Consider the following 20,224-nt stretch of genomic DNA (forward strand, 5'->3'; position numbering starts at 1 on the left):
CAGAATCAAAGCTGATATCGGAAATCTGTAATCTATAGCAAACTATATTACCCTAGATTCTGAAGAAAAATTATAATTAGAATTTTATTTCTATCATGCCACAGAAAAACAATTTTAATAGAAAAAAAATTAAAACTCTTTTTTAGTGTAACAACGTTAGATCAGGTACATTTTAATTATAAGAGGTTAAAGCACTATCTTGGTTCACTGTATCATTCTCTTAAGACTCCAAGATAGACAAGTGTTACCAGATAGTTTTTAAACAAACAGCTTGGCCAAACTCCAAACTTTTGGCATCCATGTTTGTCACCAAAAGTAACATGAGATAAAATCATAGAAGTTACTGAAGTATTTAAACCTGTTCCTACTGTACCCACAAATTTGAGGAAACCAGTAAGATAAACTGAAACGGCTATTAAATTTAGAATTAATTTATTTAGAATTATTTCGGAATTTTCTATGTGGACAAAACTAAAACGAGAAAGTACTTGTTACAACTATCTAGTCAACATTAAAGCCAAGGGAAGAGGGGCGCCTGGGTGACTCAGTCGGTTGAGAGCCAGACTTCAGCTCACGTCATGATCTCCCAGTTCGTGGGTTTGAGCCCCGCATGGGGCTCTGTGCTGACAGCTCAGAGCCTGGAGCCTGCTTCAGTTTCTGTGTCTCCCTCTCTCTCTGCCCCTCCCCTGCTCATGCTCTCTCTCTCTCTCTCTCTCAAAAAATAAGTAAACATTAAAGCCAAGGGAAGAAAGGGGAAAGGTGTGAGTTTGTCTTCATCTGTCTCAGACAGTTTTACCCTCAGAGGCCTCTTGCATTTGCTGCTAATTCTTCCCATGACAACTGCACTCAATGAAAAATGTGCTTTAAATTTTACCTCAACTCACACTTTTTCAGCACAAAACATTAAATTTAAAAATATAAATGGTCAGTAAAAAAACTACACTGTTTATGCAGTAAGAATTAGATAATTTTCAAATGCTTCTAATTTTGTAATGAAGAAAGTATTTGAATAGTTGATAATACAGGATTAATTATAATCAAAATGGTAGAATGTGAGTGTTCAGTAAATATAAACATCAAAATACCACATTCTGATCTTATTGCACTTTTTCTGAGGGGTAATCTTTTAATTAACATAAAGTAATTTAAGTCAAAAATCTTCAAGACCACACAACAGAATCATTTTTAGGATATGTCTATACTTCTGATATCACTTAATAACTATAAAATTCAGGAAATACATTTTTTCACCGTATAATATTTTATGGTATGAAATGCAATTTTCATCCCTCAAAACTGGCAAATAATTTATATTTTTAAATAAAGCAAATACCAATGTCAATTTTCTTAAAAATTGTATTAAGAAATGAGCATGGGTGCATAAATAAGAAATCAGAGAATCATTTGACATTTTCATAAAAAGTAAGTTGTTTTAAGTGAAATCATTTTCAGGAGAAAACGAAGTTATTCTGAGCCCAGATGTTATGGCACATGCCAAGTATTTTGAAAAGTGCCAAAGGCAGGTCATATTATTAGTAATGAAAATATAACTCCAAACATGACAAAATGAATGATTAATTCTTTTGTGATTCAAAGGATTTTTTTTTCCTGTTTAAGTCAGTCACATCAACCAATCTCTTCTTTTTGAAGAATGAGTGCTACTTAGAGACATTTAGTCTAGTCGGACATACATGGGAGTAAATCCTGACTTAGTTTCTAAGGACAAAACCTTGATGCAATTATTGAAATTCTCTAAACTTCAACTGTCTCAGCTTAAAAATGTGGATAATAATAATACCATCATCAGAGGTGACTGTGTAGATTAAAGGAAATAATCTATGTATATTGCTCAACACAATATCTGGAAATAAAAATCATGGTATTTCAAAATCATATTTAACTAATATTTATATGAATAATTTAACTAATAATATGAATAATTTAACTACTAGAGTGGATGGGCTGTGATTCATATAACTATGTATAAAATACTTAAAAAGAGTACTATTAGATGCGCTTAAAATATTAGCCAATTTCATCAAAGTTCTTAATTCTTGCTGTTTCAAAGTGTCTATCACTACATTTCTTACCTTTTCTCCAACACCACCAACTGAACCAATGGATCCTGGGGGTCCTTGTGGTCCCTGCAGTGGAGGAAAAGGAATACAGTTATCCTTATTCTTGTAATAAAATAACATATTCATAGATACATATCTAGTAGTTCTCAAAGAGGGAGAAGGATATGCAAGATTATTCTAAGACATTTAAACAATGGGACAAAATGATGCTCTTTATTGAGTTGCCAAATTTACTAGATAGCAAATAACTGAATTATATTATATGGGTTTTTAATTTCACCAGAATTTTGAATATATGACAGAAGACTTTCCAACTCTAGTCATACTGGCTGATACTCAGATCATAATTTCAATCTTTTTCCCATTGAATAGGTCAGATTTAGAGGATAGCTTGTAGATTTGGGGAGTGCATCTAAGTATGACTCTGGTTAAAAATTATGTAATCCAGGGGTGCTTGTGTGGCTCATTCAGTTAAGCATCTGACTCTTGATTTCAGCTCAGATCATGATCTCATGGTTTGTGAGACTGAGCCCCACATCAGGCTCTGTGCGAAAGCATAGAGCCTGCTTGGGATCCTCTTCTCCCTCTCTCTGCCCCTCCTCTGCTCGTGCTCTCTCTCTCTCTCTCTCTCTCTCTCTCTCTCTCAAAATAAATAAACTTTAAAAAAAAGAATTATGCAATCCATGCAAAAACCAATCTGAACCATCTCTTAGCCTTTATATTATCTCTTAGTCTTTATATTACTTAAAGGGAATTAAAACCCAAAAGCTCTTTTAGTACATCTGCTCTTTGTCTATTTTATCCAGTTCTGGCCTGCCCGAATTGCAAACAGGCATGACAGAAGAGCAACTAAAAACAAGAATAAATGATTTTTTCATTGTGAAAAGGTGAAATCAGAAGAGAGTTTTCAAAATCTAGAAATTTTTTAATGGCAACAATAAGATAAGTATAGCATTGCATTTCAAATCCTGTAATATTGGAAGAGTAGTTCAATTATGAAGCAAGCAAGAGAGCAGGGGGGAGACTGTCTTTATACAATTGAGAGAAAACATTTTACATGGTAAGAGGTGCACATATTATGCACATAATTCTCTAACATATTTTATAATGAATGTGAACTTGGAAATTCTTTTATACTTGTTTTGACTAATTCCCTACAAAGCCTGTTTATTTTTCTGTAAAATGAAATGTAGTGAGTAGATTATTTTTGAGTTCTTGTTCACTTAAATATTTATCAATAGTGCAATCATCTCCATTATGTCTTAGATACCATCCGCCATTAAATAATACTGACAATTATGTAAGTTCAAAATAATGAACATATATTTCACAGTTCTTACATCAGCTCCATTGGGACCTTGAGGGCCTCTTGGGCCTGGAGGACCAGGTGGACCCTGTAAGAGATGAATATTAAGGTTTATTAGTGCCAAACCCAAACGCATTTCTGATATTTTCATTTTGTGACCAAGAAGTTTCACGCTCCAAAATCATAATCAGTGGACCATAGCAGGGTTATAACTCATTCTTGATGGATACAACATCATGTTAGCAAATGATTCTCTACACATAGCTATGGGGAAATTCAGACTGCAGGCAAGCGATATGGTTAAAAATTTGAAAATTAGGCTGTTGCTACTATCTGGTACAATTAATTCATAATGGAACAGAAATATGTTATACTAGAATATGCTAGAATGCTAGATTTAAAAAGGAGCATAAATTTGGAATAGAAATGGTGCTTGAGTAGATTTAAAATTTATTAATTCTACAAAAGTATTTTTTATTTGTATATTTTGTTTTTTTTATGTCAGCTCTCATGTTCTATATGTTAGAAGTGAAATAAGATCAACTACTTAGTTGTCTTCCTAAGATAAATGTTCTTTCCCCTGGCTGTGCATTAAAATTACCTCAGGACTACTTTTTACAAAATACTGATGGCCAGAACCCCTTACCCTCAAGGTTGTGATTAAATTAGTCTGTAGTGAATACCAGGGCATTAGTGTTATTTCTAAAGGTCACAGTTTATTTTAATGTCATTGTGGGAAACTTTCTTACTATTAGCTTTTACTAATATGTCAGAGAGAAATGTATTAATGATTCAGGGAACCACAGCAGTCATACCTAGAAAGGAGTTTTCTATGTATCTGATGCTGCTTAAAGAGTATTAGTCAGTTATGTGAGTCAGCAATGTTTATTATGTTCACTGTTTTTAAGTTCATTGTGATGAAAAGAATTATTTATTTTTTGAAGAAAATAACATCTAAAATGAAAGTATAAAAATATCAAAATACATATTCTGATGGAACTAAGAACTGGGGGCAATGTTTATTGAAAGGAAGGAACAATTAAAAATACATTCATTACATTTCATTATAGATTTCAATGACCTTGGGTTAATTGTTTCCTTATCCAAGGTAATGCTTAATAAACAAATATATGTATTTCAAAATTTGAGTTAACTCTTAGATTTATACTTAGAGCAGAAAGCCAGAATCGATATATGCAAATTATTTTGTCATAGCATTCTAATTCAAATAGGATTCCTTATTAAATTAAGAATTTGATTAAAAGTACACATATTTAATACTATGTTAACATTTGCTACTTATCCAAATGAAGGGTGACTATTATCTATTCTTTACCTGGTCCACTTCAAAGTCTGGAGCTAAAGACTAATAAATAACTGAAGTTTGGCAGTTTATATACACCTCAATAATCCATACACTTAGAAAAAATATATATGCAACAATATATCAACCACTGAATGCTGTATGTTTATAAAACATTAGTCCAAAATGAGAAAGAGAAAAGAAAGCGATATGTGATGAAAGAAACTTCAATGGTCACAGATACAGATTGGGCAGGGAAAGGAGAAGGCATCAATCTGAAAAGCCATGGCTTTTAGGACTATTTTGTTCAGATTACTAACCCTTAAAGATATTAGTAATGTGAAAATTCACAATATCCATAATATCCTATAAGATATAAACTTACCATGGGACCAACATCCCCATTTTCACCTTTTTCACCAGGTGGGCCCGGCAGACCCTAAGAAAATATAATAAAAAAACAATAAACGTCACTCATATATTTAAAAAGAAACTTTTGGCCAATTTCTAATATAAAACCAAAATTAGATATAAAGTCAAATTAGAACATGAAATTAAGATTTAGAAGTTATCATGTGTCAAAATACTTGAAACGCAAGTATTAACTACATATAATAAAATCTTATATGTACATTTACAAATAAAATTCATGCTTTCTATAATATTATACTGTTTGATTTTAGTTACAAGAATGAATATATCATTTAACCTGGGAATTTATGGATGCTTAATCATTTGCTCCATCTTTTATGAACATATACACATGTATACAAGGCTGCCATTGCAAAGATTTTCTGAAAAAATCTTGTCCCAAATTATTTTAGAACATCCTATCCAGGTGAGGTTTTATAGTTGGGTACCAATGTGACAAAACTCTTTTGAAAATAAAACTTCCAATACATTTCCAGGATTATAAATATCTTCTGAATTTTTAACCTTGTTACTTTCACTTCTAGTCCTAAAAAACTACCAGGTCATAAAACCTGCTGTATTGCATTTCCTTTATTCTCTCAAATTCATTTCCTTGATATCCAATAGCAGTGTCACTGCCTTAGGAAGGGTTCTGTGTTACTGAATAAACTCACAGGGCAGGTTACACTCAAATTTCACCTATGTCTTTATGGGAAAATTATTTTATTTCCTCTTGGTCTTCCTAATTAGTTCTTCCATGCAGAACTGTTCCTATTTCCTGTTTCATATCTCAACCATATATTGCACATACTTGAATTGTATACTTAAAAACACAATGATGTCACTTGTTTATATACTTACAATTATAAGCTACTTTGCAGTAATTATCAATATTTTATCTCTAGCAATTAGCAGAGGACCAGGCAAAAGTAGGAGTTCATGAAAATGTTGAATTAATGATGAATGAATGAATTCTAAGAAAATAAATCAACAGGAAAAGCTACATGTAATAAAGTGTTGATTGTAACAGTAGCTAAGACTATTAAGATTCTCTATTATTCTAAATGTTTAATCATAGAAAACATAGCGAAATAAGTGTTGTTATATAAGATATTGGGATATTATAGGGCTATTAATATGTTACTAATACTCTAAACATGAATGATATATAATAAGTAATAAAACACAAATATAAATAAATATGCATAGTGTAAATTTATCTGTGAAATATGTGTTTAAAATAGGCATGATAATTATTGGACAGAAATAGAAAAGTGGCAACAGTTTTTAATATGGTAGGATTATGGATTATTCTAATTTTTTAATGTTTTTAGTATTATTGCCATTATTTATTTACAACTTACACACTCTATATATGCTTTATTTTTAATACTTGTAAAATAGTATTTCAGACATAATCTATGTAAGAAATAAAAATGCACAATACAAAGTTCTAAATCTCTGCTGGTATTTCAGTCACTTATTAACTTGGCACTACACTGCAGTGGCTGCAAATTATTTGACCGTGACCCACAGTAATAAATACATTTCACTTATTACCCCCTAAATGTGCATGTGCAAAATAGCTGAAAGATGAGTTTCAAAAAGTAATACCCTTAATGCATAGATGATGGTGATCTTTGATATTTTTAATCTGTTTTACCTTATCCTGTTATATTTCATTTTTTTAATGCTGGTAATAACACACTATATGGTTTTTGTGACCTACTAATTCCACATGACTCTCAGTTTGGAGAGCGAGTGCTTTATTGAGTATATTTGTAAACCTTTTTTAATGTGGCATGTATTTATCTTTATGACAAAATCTTAGTTACGGATTTATAATGAATAATATATACCAGGATTTAATCTCCTTTTTCTCAAAAGTCACTTGGATGTCTAGGAAAATAGCCAGTTATTCCCAAATGGTTAATATCATTTGAAAGTAGCTTCTAGAATCACTGGAGAAGTTCCTAGGAGGACATAGCTAGGCAGTATTTTAGAGTTTAGCCTGCCTAAAAACTACCTGGGAAAGATTGCTAAAATTTTAGATTCCAAGATGCACAACCTCGGAGATTATAATTCATTGATAGAGCACAGAAAACTAAATTTTTAAGTAGGCAGGTAGATTTTAACATTTAATATTTCAAGTTGATTTCGCTAAGTAGCATGGATTGCAACTTAAAGTATAAACATCATATAAATTAATACTCACATTCTTATCTTTTGTCTATGTTTCCACCACCTCCTTTTAGTATAGAGTGAATCTGATTTGGAATCCCCAAATTGAAGAGTATAAAAATAGTAGAGTTCATAGTTTTCTTTTATTTCTGTAACAGACCCAGCTCTGTATTGCCAGCATATTTTTAGGCACATGAGTATTCCTAATATTAGCTCAATAGGGACCTCCCAATAGAAAAACATTGAAATATTTCTTTCTTTCTGATGAAGTCTGGTTATAGTTTAAGTTGATTAAGACAGAATGTTCTTATCATTAAAATTAATAGAGACATAATGAGTCAAATTCTTTTGTTGCAGGAAACTAAATGTGCTAAATGGCGCTACAGTGTTAATCAGTGTTCACATGCCCTAACTTTCTCCTAAGGAATAATTTATGCATAGAGATATTCTGTTTTAAGGTCTGTCAATTTAAAATCATTTGCCACTGAAGTGGTAAGGTAAAAAAAAAAAAAAAAAAAAAAGAATTTAGGTCAAGAACTATCCTTCTTTACATCTCCTTCATATGCAGACAAATTGTAAACATTAAACTGAAAAATGGAGTCACTTAATCAGAATATTAGATGACTATTATTTATGTATTATAATTGCTAATATCTATTCTGCCATGAAGACTCAATTAAAGGGTGCAGATGAAATTGTGAACATGTTAATTACATTAGCATCTTTTCAGATTCCTGATTTAAAGAGGTAGCTGTGGGAGAATATAATCAATTTTGTAGTGAACTAATTTCTTGAGTCACCCTCATCAAAGAGCACATTTCTTACATTTGTGGAGATGAAGGTAATTTTTCATTTAATATTTTATAAATATAAGCTACAAGGCATCTTCTTTAATCAGGAGAACTAAACTCCTAAATTACAGCCTTATAGAATCAGAGTAATCAGTTAAATGAAAAAGCAGAAAATGAAAGGTAACATATTTACTGGCAATCTAATTTTGAATGCCTTGTTGTTATTTTCAAATATGTGTGTTTTTCACACATGTTGATTTTTAGTATTCATAATTGATCATTTATTTTTGCCTAATAAATATAAAGGGGTAAACACAAATATGAAATGAAGTTTTTGCATTTCCCAAATCTAAAAAGAATTATTTCGGATTAAAATAAAAGCAGAAAATTACAATATCATATTCATTGAGTGCTATAACAATAACTATGATAATATACTAATTATATTATTTACAATATAATTTGTATAATTATGTATATAATAGGCTACTTAATATTAAAAACAAGCAGTCTGTGACTTTACTTATGAAAATAAAGGCAAAAAAATAAATTTATATAAACTCAACTTCTATTTACTTGTCTACAACTTAACAAATTGTTAAGGACAGTGATCTAGATGGTTTAATGTAATCATTTCTAAAATTGTTAATGTGGCATAACTCACATCCATGTGTTACCCAAATTATCATTTAAAGCACAATTTTACAATCTTTCAGATGATCACTAGGTAGGTGTAGAATAAGTATGTGAAAGAAGAAAGCCAGATGTTTCCAAAGTTTGTAGGAAGCCGTGAGCATCACATGGAAGAGTAGAAAAACAACTCAGCATAGAAGATGTCTACAATGCAAAGTATTGCCTAACAGTCCAGTTGTAAGGCATATTTGAATGAAAATTTCTTAGCCTACAATGATTTATAATTTCATATTTCTTGTCCTGAATGTGCTTCATGAAATACAAATTAAAATTTAAAATAAGTTATTTTAAATGATCAATCTATTGCCAATTGTTTATTTTACCTATTATTGTTTAACATTTGTTCTTGGCAGTGTCTGTTGGTAGTAGTGATGGGCAGATGGCTCTTCTCAAAATGCTTTTAATGTTTGCTAGTCATCTGAAGTACTAATTTTCCTGCTATGAGACTTGCAAAAGAATCCTTCTAACCTCTCGCTTTTAACTCTCAGCCTTAAATAAGGTTGTAGTTCATTTTTTTAAGCAAAATGGGAATGAAGAATGGAGGTGTAATACCTAGGGTAGGGCTAACATTTAAATAAAACAGTAATTACGGTTAAACATTGTATCCAGGCTTCTAGATAGAAAAAAGGAAAGCTACTTTGTTTTACATCCACCTGAAAACCTGGTATGAGAAGAAGGTGGACAGGACAGCATACAAAATGCCCAGAGCATCTTACCTGAAGACCTATGGGACCAGGAGGTCCTGGGAAACCTCTTGCACCCTCATCACCCTTTTGTCCAAACATCCCCTGCTGACCTCGGGGACCTGGCTCACCATCACCCCCCTAGAGAAGAGCAATGACAATGATCACAAGCCGGAAAAATCACAATTCTGATACAAGTCATCACAAAAATATAGCTATTTCTAATTTAATCAAAGCTGGTCTATTTACAAGGAACCAAGTAAAAAAGATTAAATTTCCATTATCTGCTGCAAATGCACCACTGTTTGTTTGGTTTACATTCTTTGTTTCTGGAGCATGACTGAGTTTGATTTTCTCATCTATACCAAGTGAAGTAAAAGCTGTCTATCAAGGGGAAAATAATGTTCAGAATTTACTACAAATTAAGTACTTTTTAACTCATTATTCTTTTGAAATGAAGTCATAACATTTCTTGTTTATAAAGATCAGCCTGGTTAGCTATATTAGAAAATTTATATTTGGCTCAACATTAGACATAGTTATAACCACACAAAATCAACTGGTTATGTGACAGTTCATAAATTTAATCAGGGAACCATGAGGATATAAATTCGCTGAACAAAGAGAAATACTTACAGCAATTCCAGGGGCACCAACAGGACCTTGAAGACCTGGAGGTCCAGGAGGACCCTGTGGTGAGATAAAAATCAGTAATTTTGAAACCGAAGCCAGAAGAGCCTCAGCTATAATAGTGCAGAACATTTGATTGATCAAAGTCTATTATGCATCTTTCTACTTCTATGGAAAAGTCTCTTGCATTTGGAGCAGTCAACCATTATTTATTTTACTTCTTGAGACTCAGACTTGCCTATTTGTAATCAGCTTTAAATTGGTAGTTACCGAAAGCACTCTCATCTGTAATGCAGTGGATATTTAAAAATGGATTTTTATGCTAACACAAATCACATTGAAGTTTCACATTTGAAAAATTTCAAAATGCCAGATTTCTTTAATGAGATATGTATGATTCAGAAAGAGCACTTAAAAGATCTACCTATACAATATTTTCTAGTGAATATTGGGGTAAGGATTCCATACAGACAGAATATAGTGATACACAAAAATTTAGAACTTCCTTCATATGAAAACACATGCATATGTGTATGCATATGTATACGCATATATGTATGTATGTATGTATGTATATATTAAGTATACCAGGCCTCCTTATTTGAGCAATAGATTTCAATAGGTTTATGAGTCTTACATGCATAAATATTGCTTCTTAACTCTCTTTTTTTACATACATAACTACATACATTTTACATACATAACTACATACATTACTACACTACAAAAGATCCTGGCACTAAAGAAAAACAGTCATTGGACTATATTGTTCGTCACAATAACTGCTATGTGTTGGGAATAGTACTTAAAGGTTCCAAAAGCATGGTTCCATAAACCATTGGGGTACCTGAGGCATTTTTAGGTTTCCATCAGGTCAAAATCCTTTTTATAACCACACTAAGACACCATTTCTCATTAAATCACAGGGATATTTGATGCAAAAGCAATGAAGGTAAACTTGCTGATGACTTAGTCTTATTGTGAGACTTTTAGGGTTAGAAGTACTGTGTATCTTAACACATAACTTCAAAAAGAGGTTTAATTAGAACTGACTCAATCTCAACTGAATAGTTGTCAAAGAGATAATGTAGTATGGACATTTCAAGTAGGTAGTAAATACTACAGAAAAATATCCCTGGTCAATAGCCAAAAAACAAAACAAAACAAAACAAAACAAAAGTTAAATGAATAATTCCACTCAATAAGAATTAGGAAACTCACGTTTTCTCCTTTGTCACCCTTGCTGCCTTTCTGTCCTGGTTCACCAATTTCACCCTGTATTGGAAAGAGTTGAGTTAAAGTTTATCCCTAATATGTCATGCCTGCCGTTGCAATTGTCATCACTATCACCCATTATTAAATTTTACTTTAAAGTAATTCTATACTAGTGTTTCATGTCACTGTTTAACTTGTGAAATCTGGGGGCGCCTGCATGGCACAGTTGATTAAGCATCTGACTCATGATCTGGGCTCTCATCACGATCTCACAGTTCATGAGTTCGAGCTCCACATCAGGCTCTGTGCTGATGGTGTGGAACCTGCTTGGGATTCTGTCCTTCTCTTTTCCTCTGCCCAACTTGTGCTCTCTCTCTTTCTCAAAATAAATAAATAAACTTTAAAAAATGTACAATATGGGTTTTCTCTGCTACTCTGTTTCTAATATTGATATGGATTGATATTGATATTGATATAGTAAAGATATAGATAACCCAAAGTCGACTGAACTTTGAAGCATATTGCAACTGGATTTTTAATTCACAAAATCAATTTTATCTGAAAAATCACCACAACAAGCTGATAATGGAAGTATATTAACAAAAATATAATTACATATTAATCAAAATTCTTAGTTAATTAATTACTTCTTTCTCCTGGTTTTCCAAATGCTAAAAATGTTGCACATTATCAGATTACTGGCTCATAAATTGTGTTATGGCATTTCACAATATTAGAAAACACCTTAGATACATACACATAAGAATACAGCTATGCATTCAGAATCAAAAGCTTAAGGGGCGCCTGGGTGGCTCAGTCGGTTAAGCGTCCGACTTCGGCTCAGGTCATGATCTCACAGTTCGTGGGTTCGAGCCCCGCATCGGGCCCTGTGCTGACAGCTCAGAGCCTGGATCCCGGTTCGGATTCTGTGTCTCCCTCTCTCTCTCTGCCCCTCCCCTGCTCACACTCTCTTGCTCTGTCTCTCAAAAATGAATAAACGTTAAAAAAAAAAAAAAAATAAGAAGCTTAAAATCTTCATTTCTACGTTTGGTAAAAGAGATGTCCAGTATTATCAAATAGGAATGTAAACTATTGTTTTTTGTTTTTTTAATTTTCTTAAATGTTTGTTTATTTTTCAGAGAGAGAGAGTGTGAGTAAGGGGAGGGGCAGAGAGAGAGGGAGACACAGAATCCGAAGCAGGCTCCAGGCTCTGAGCCGTCAGCACAGAACCTGATGCGGGGCTCAAACTCACAGACTGCAAAATCATGACCTGAGCCAAAGTTGGACGCTCAACCGACTGAGCCACCCAGGCGCCCCAGAATTTAACCTATTTTAAGTCTTCTTTTGCAATATCCAAGACACAAGGGCAAAGCCTATACAAGCAATGACTTCAATTAGTTTTACATTTAGTTCAGAAACACATATATTTGAAAATAAATAAGCAATTTTGCCATGTGCTATTTTTTCTCTCTACCATTTTTCTTGTGTTCTCTTTTTTTGTTTACATCCAACACACTATTTCCTGGATAGATAATAGTATTCAAACTGTAAATTAAAACCTTTGAGCACATGGAACATGCATGAAACTTTGAAAAAACTGTCTTGAGATTTGGCATCTAATCTTCAGAAATATTAAATCTAGGATTCTTGAGAAAAAACTTGCATTTTTATAGGATGTACTCATATGAACGCAGAATACCAACCTTGTCTCCATCTTCTCCAGGCGAGCCTGCAGGCCCAGCAGGCCCTGGGAGACCCACAGGGCCTTGGACTCCATCTCTCCCTGCAGGGCCTTGGGGACCTTTTTCTCCCTGTATTGAAAATCCAGCAGACCATTACTCTGCTCTAAGAAACCTTTAAGTTAGCTGTTTATTAGGATTTTTAAGTACAGCTGCAGCAGGTCATACTCTGAGTTCCAAACTTGACAGATAAATTATTTAATGTTAGCAAGTAGAAAATATTTTCAATTAACAAATGATGACACAAAAGATACCCACATACTTTCCTGACTAAGAAGAACACCATCCTCGCTAACTGATGAGGGAGCATGAGGCAGGCTGAGGGGTAAAGCACAAGTTGGTGCTTTCCCGCCCCCCCCCCCCCCACACACCCCAGGTGGGATCTGTGTGATATTCCTCAGACACTCCTGGCTAGCCAAGAACAAAGGAAAGGGGTTTAAGTGCTTGCCATGGTGATGTGGGAAACTAAGGCAAATGAAAAATTAAATTCCCTTACTGCCCACAGCCCATTGACAAGCCCTTGAAATAGGCAAAGTGACCTCTCTCTAGGAGCTCAACTCAAGGATCACACTCTGCTAGGGACAAAAGAGAACCTTAGCTTAACATTGTCCCAACCTCCAGGATCCTATAGTCAACTTCCTTTATCTCAACTGCACCAAGATATATATGCTGGCAATCATACTCCAAGCTTATGGTCCCATGATATACATCTAAAGGGTCTCGTGACCGAGGTTTTATTAAATGACAATAAATTGTATTTTCCTAGCAACAGTTTGCCCCTCAAGGTCCTGAAAACCTTGCTTTCGAAATTCCTTAGAGACTTACTCTATCCCTGACCCCCTCTCAACCTGAGGTATATAATGAGTTACCCGTCACCACACCATGCAGCTCTTCCTGCCCACGGGTCCTGTCCCCATGCTTTCATAAAATCACCTTTTTGCACCAAAGACATCTTCAAGAGTTATCTAGGTCATTGGCTCTGGAGCAACCCACCATCACCCCAAAACTTCATCACTAACAATTTATAAATCTCAGGCTATGGCCCACAAAAGTAATTGAGACTCATCTTAGAATTTTTCCTTCAAACTCACATTTCCTAATCAAGCATTGTATTTTGGTAAATCAGATGCTTGATGTTTATGAAAATTCACTGAGCTTTTACTTTTTTTTGGTGGTGCTACTGAAATAGCTGGGCTCTGAAACAGGCCTAAGAAATCATAAAATGCATTTTCCCATATAACCAACTTTTTGCTTTATGCATCAGCTTTTTCTCTTTTTAACAAATGCATCATGGATTTTCCTAGATTTTTATATTTTAATTCACTCCTGCCTTTACAGATTCAAAATGATAAGGCTGTTAGCTTTATTTTTTGACAATGGCAATATTTTCCTATTTTTAAAATACCTCTATTGTGCAATTTAAGAAAAAAATAGTGCCTTGATAATGAAGATGACATCTATTTTCCATTAAAATTTCTTTCCAAGTATAAAGTAATCTATCTCCTAAAGGTCAAGATTTCATCAATTTTGCAGAAGGTATATATGGCTGATTGTTCCCAGTGGTTCTCTCTGCTCTCTTGTTATAGAGGCTGGGAATCCACAATTCTTAAGCTCCTGCCTTTGTGTTACCCTGTTCCCTACCCTCCTTCTCTTACTACCTCCTGTCCCTTTACAATGACTAAGTTTTATCTGTTTTATCTCTTGAATGTATTTACTTTACTTTATCTCCACCACAAACACCTTATCCCAAGATACTATCAGCCTTCCTTTGAACAACTGAAATAACCTTTTTCTTTTCTCACATCTATTCTCACCTCCAAACTATTCCCCATGCTGTAACCAGAGAGACAATGAGATCATCTTACCAACATTCTTCAATCAGTTTACTTGTTTACCATTCCTAATATATAGACTAAGCTGTTAGTGCAGCTATCATTATCTATCTCCTCCTACCTGCCCAGCAGCATCTGACCTTCCCCTTTGCACTGGCTTTCTAGAATTCCAACTCCCTCTAGACCTTTTTTCAGCTAAATCTGATTCCATGCTACTCCTGTCACTTTGCCTGAATCTACCTAGTTGGACTCTTCCCCTAGATAATTCCTCCTCATCTTTTACATTCTACCATCAGTGTCCTGTCCAAGGAAATGCCCTGATTCCAGCTCCATTAAGTTACAAGCTGACTTTTCCTTCATATCACTAGCCACAGCTTGTAATTATACATGTACTTAGTGGTCCTTTGCTTATTATCTAATTGCCCTATCAGGCAATAAATTGTGTGAGGGCAGAACTATGTCTGTTTTTGCATTCCATTGCATCCCTCTGGCCTGTGGCCCAGAGTAGCCACTTAAGGAATATTTGTTGAGTTGATTACTTACTGACAACAAAAATAACAAACTATCTATAAAACAAAGTTAACTTGTAAACCGATTTATTAATTTCTTAGATTCCATATGACCTGGTTTCTCAAAACTTTCCCCAATTATCATGCAAGACATACCCCTAGTGTCACCTTGGAGACCTTTTATTTCCTTTAAATCAAATATTGCAATATCTCAAACCTATTTATACTCCAAAAATGTGCTGTGTTATTCACAGGGAACTTCACTATTTTAACCACCATCGCTGATTCAGATACTTCTCCTTAAATGTGGATTTCTTTTAGAGCTTGGACTCCAAAAATCAATTCTTTTATACGAGAGTATCCATAAATAAGACACATTAATTCTTACCTGCCTTCATTATAGTACACATGATTGCTAGCCAAGAATCACCTGCCATTTATTTCTTCTGATTCTGGTCTGTGTGGAGTCAGGAGAAAATCTTTCAATTGCTCTACACCACACTAAATTTAGATTCTTCATTTACAACTCTGCAAGATGACAAACTCTTCCTCCATTATGTATGCATCTCCTGGCCCACAGTCTACGGGACTACCAGAAACATCATCCATCTCTCCTTAAGCAGTCTTATTTCATCATTTCTACCCCTTTGCTAATATTAACAGCTGAATCTTACCTTAACATTTTGATAGAAGCAGATACTCATCCCCATGTCCTTTCACTTGGCATGATCTTGTATTTAGCCTGTACCTGTACCCTATTCACAGAATCCACCCCTCCTTACTCAAAAGTCAATTTATTTTCTGGTTATAATCCACCCTTTTTTGTGACAACTCTGGTCCACAAACATGATGATGATGGCTCACTGAAGATTTATTATCACAATTCTACAAAGTAATTTAGAACTACCATTTCATCTAATCCTCACAAAATACTGTACTTATCTTCTTTTCCTGGGTTTTGGGAGGTTAAATAGCTTAGCCAAAATCATGAGCTAAATAAATTACAGACCTGAATTCCCAGCCGAATTCTGATTGGCTCAAAGTTGGCAGCTCTATGACACCCTTAACTTCCTCACTCTTCACTGATTCTTTTCTTATTATTGGTTGTGGATAAATACATGTGCATCATAATAACAAGAGGCAATGCATTCAATTCTGCTTGTATTTCTACCTACTGTCCCACTATTTTTTAGCCATATGGCTTACTTGGGTTGCTCTACGTGTACCTATCCCACTTCTTTATCAACCGCCTTCATTTGAACCCCACTGTAATTATCCATAAGAATTATCATGAATGCCCAACAGACCAAGTCCTGTTCTCTCATTTTCCTTCTACTCAGCTTTCAGTATTCGTGGTCTTTTCTAATATTCAACAAAGGATACTTTTTAATCTCTCGGCCCTCATGATGGTGTGCCCTGGATATATTTTCTAGCACTCAAGGACCTTTTTTTTTAAAGCCATTTTATCCACATTTATGAATGAGTTTGTTTTAATCTTGGAGGATGAGAATTTTTTAGGAAAATTTATATGATTAAATCAAAAGCAGAAACAAAAACAGAGAAATCTTGACAAAGAAACGTAAGCCTAATGAACAGACTATAGCCCATAATCACTTAAAAATAAAAATTTTAAATCCAATAAATATAAGATAAAATAATTGGTTAAATGTTTTCCATCTCATTCACTGTAGATCAAAATTCAAATTACATGAGAAGAGCAGCCACTTTCTATGGGTTTCATTTACAGACTTTGGAAATATTGGATATGAACTTGTAATACAAGAGGAGTGAAAAGTGCATACTTCTAATATAAAGCAGCAAAGTATAGTTTTAATCAAAACTCCAATTTTATTTTTTAAAAGGAGAAAAATCAGAAGCCTTTTACATTCATAATATCCAACTCCCTCACAGGTCTTAGAGTTTCATAAAGTGTGGGAAAAATGTCATCTCATTTAATTGAATTTGAAATTTTCTCTATTATAAATATAAAAAGAGGTGTGTTTATATGCCAGGCACATATGCAGAGAGAAGGCAGTGGAGTATGAAGAACTAATATCCTTGAATAAAAAGTAATAACTTGTGCAGAATGGCAGTATAATATATTTTCTCCTTGAAATTACTTACAGGAGCACCTTTCTCTCCAGCTGGACCAGGAGGACCCTGGGGTCCTGGACGCCCTGGCAATCCAATTGGGCCAGCTGTACCCGCTGATCCGCGTTCTCCTGGTGAGCCCTAGTACACAGGGAAAAAAGGTATTTTATTATTAGTGATGGGAAACTGGCTGAAGAATCACTTATTTAATAGTCGAGTCTCATAGTATAGTAAATAATGTAAAGTCACTTTTAGACAATTTAAAGATCTCAAATAGGAATAATTGTACTATTTGAATGATTAATTTCTAGCCCCAATATTAAGCACAGGTATTGAAATTAGGAAACATTGATATAAAAATTTTAATTTTTAAAGCTTTAATGTTTACAAGTATCTTTTTTTTCATTTAAGTGTTCAAAATGGTTCACGATGCTTTATGAAACACGAATCCAATAAATAACTTATATGATTTACTCCTGTATTATTACGGATTGGCAGAATACATTTTCTAGACTAGTATTTCTCAAAGCAATTTCTGGGCTTCACCTCAAACTTGCTGAATCATAATTTCAAAGTCCTAAAAAAGAGTTCAGAAATTGTCACTGCATTAGGCTACAAATATAATTTTTTACATAATAAAGTTTGATAATCACTATCCCAGAGATTGGACTTTTTCCCAGAAAATAGGTCCTTAATTTATCTTAGAGTCTGACAGGGATCGTTGGGTTTTATTATGAACACTGACAGTATAATTCATATAATTAGGTATGTCCAATTGAGTTTCAAAGAAGATGCCATATATTTTCAACTAATTTGCTTAAAAAATACCTAATATGTAAACTTAAAAAAATAACATGTAAGACATTTAAGAAATCATTATTTAAAGAAAGAATAAAGGAAATGCAAACATATTTACTAAGTCATGTAAAGCTCAAGTTAACCTATTTACTATTTCCAACTTTATTTAATGAAAAATAACAAGAACTTTGTCTTTGGATTAGATCCCTGGATGGATGGCTAAGTTATAATTTGCCATTTTCTTTTGTGATTGAACTAAATGTGAAATATTAGAAAATATGATTACTAGCAGTTTTCCTTAAAATTAAGATATTTAGATAATAACATCATTTCAAAAATCATAGAAGAAATGACTTATAAAAGCTGGAGAATACAATACCTTAACATTTATTTTCTAACATTATACTTCCCATATAATTGGAAATCTTTTTATTATACAAATATGAATTATTGACTTTGTTCTAATTTATATTTTATTAGGTAGAGAATCAATTCCGTATGAACACAAGAACAGTGATAATAATGATAACAGTTTGTATCGACATAGTGCTTTACAATTTACAAAGCCATTCCACATTCATTTTGTCATTTTTATTCTCACAAAAAACCCACTGAGTTGACAGAAGCCTTAGCGTGTCAGTTTTAAAGGTGAGACCCCTGTGGCTCAGGGGTCATTTATCCTTCTCATAATCATGTAGCTAGTCAAGGGGAGCCTGGAGGGCTCAGCTGGTTAAGCATTCAACTGTGGATTTCTGCTCAGGCCGTGATCTCACGGTTTGTGGGTTTGAGCCCACATTGGGCTGTGGGCTGACAGCATGGACCCTGCTTGGGATTCTCTGTCTCCTTCTCTCTGCCCCTCCCCCACTCGTGCTGTCTCTGTCTCAAAATAAATAAGCTTAAAAAAAAAGAAAAATCATGTAGCTGGTCAAAATAAATCCTGACCTTGCACTCCTTGTGCTTTGTCCACAAAGCCACCACTGTTTCTCTCTACTGGTGATATCAGTGACTCCCAAGGGTTATTTAATTGGAATTTCTTTACATTTAGTGCCTATTCAATTGTATCTAAATAGTCAGTGATTACAAAAGATTACAAAAATATTTACTACTTAATTTCCTGATATGATTTTTTCTAGCTAAATTCACAAGGTACAGAGAATAGTTTTTATATAGCCAAGTATCTGAATGCTAAAGCAATTAAAAGGAATTAAGAGACTATAGATTTGAGATTATTGGCAATAATCTTAAGAGTGCCACTAGAAAAAGTGATTTTGTCTTTAATTTTTTGTTTGTTTGTTATAGGACTATTTGAACCACTGTTGTAGATTTTTTAATTACAGGGTATCTTAAATTTAGGAGACAAATAATTTGGAGAAACTCCAAAAATATGGTGAAAGAAATCATGAAATTTAAGCTTGATATAAACAAAAAGTGACATTTTTGAGCTATAATAAGTATATATTTAAAAACAAACCCAGAAATTGTTCCTCATATTGCATAATAATTAATCAAGAGTTGTTTGAAAATTAAATTTTCACCAATTACATATTTCAAATACTAAAGAAGAAACAATTACAAAGGAAAATTGCAGTTTTTTAGACAATAAACATCTAGCCTCTGTAAAAATGTTTTTGAAATTCAATAATATTAAAGAATATATATACATATATATGTGTATATATATATATGTATGTGTGTGTATGTGTGTGTGTGTATATATATATATATATATATATATATATATATATTTTTTTTTTTTTTTTTTTTTTTAGAGAGAGAGAGAAAGCGTGAGCGGGGCAGAGGGCAGAGGGAAAGAGAGAAAGAATCTTAAACAGGCTCCATGCTGCACGAGGCTCAATCCCAGGACCCTGGAATCATGACCTGAGCGGATATCAAGAGTTGGACACTCAATCGACTAAGACACCCAGGCGCCCCTGTTAAAATATTTTATGAAAAAAAAAGGTCAA

The 20,224-nt window shown here is 33.5% G+C and overlaps 1 protein-coding gene across 10 annotated transcripts in view; it reads right to left on the minus strand.

Moving 5' to 3' along the window:
* COL11A1 (collagen type XI alpha 1 chain) overlaps positions 1–20,224 on the minus strand; it is a 227,574-nt gene that overhangs the window by 36,634 nt on the left and 170,716 nt on the right. For all 10 annotated transcript variants that reach the window (XM_045478454.1, XM_045478457.1, XM_045478462.1 and 7 more), the window contains 8 exons: positions 17,496–17,603; positions 12,995–13,102; positions 11,298–11,351; positions 10,083–10,136; positions 9,480–9,587; positions 5,073–5,126; positions 3,419–3,472; positions 2,091–2,144 (listed from right to left, as the gene is read on the minus strand). In XM_045478454.1, coding sequence (XP_045334410.1) covers positions 2,091–2,144; positions 3,419–3,472; positions 5,073–5,126; positions 9,480–9,587; positions 10,083–10,136; positions 11,298–11,351; positions 12,995–13,102; positions 17,496–17,603 — 594 coding nt within the window. The remainder of the gene's footprint in view (positions 1–2,090; positions 2,145–3,418; positions 3,473–5,072; positions 5,127–9,479; positions 9,588–10,082; positions 10,137–11,297; positions 11,352–12,994; positions 13,103–17,495; positions 17,604–20,224) is intronic.

This window comes from Leopardus geoffroyi, chromosome C1 (assembly GCF_018350155.1).
Source record: "Leopardus geoffroyi isolate Oge1 chromosome C1, O.geoffroyi_Oge1_pat1.0, whole genome shotgun sequence".
NCBI classification, from domain to species: Eukaryota; Metazoa; Chordata; class Mammalia; order Carnivora; family Felidae; genus Leopardus; species Leopardus geoffroyi.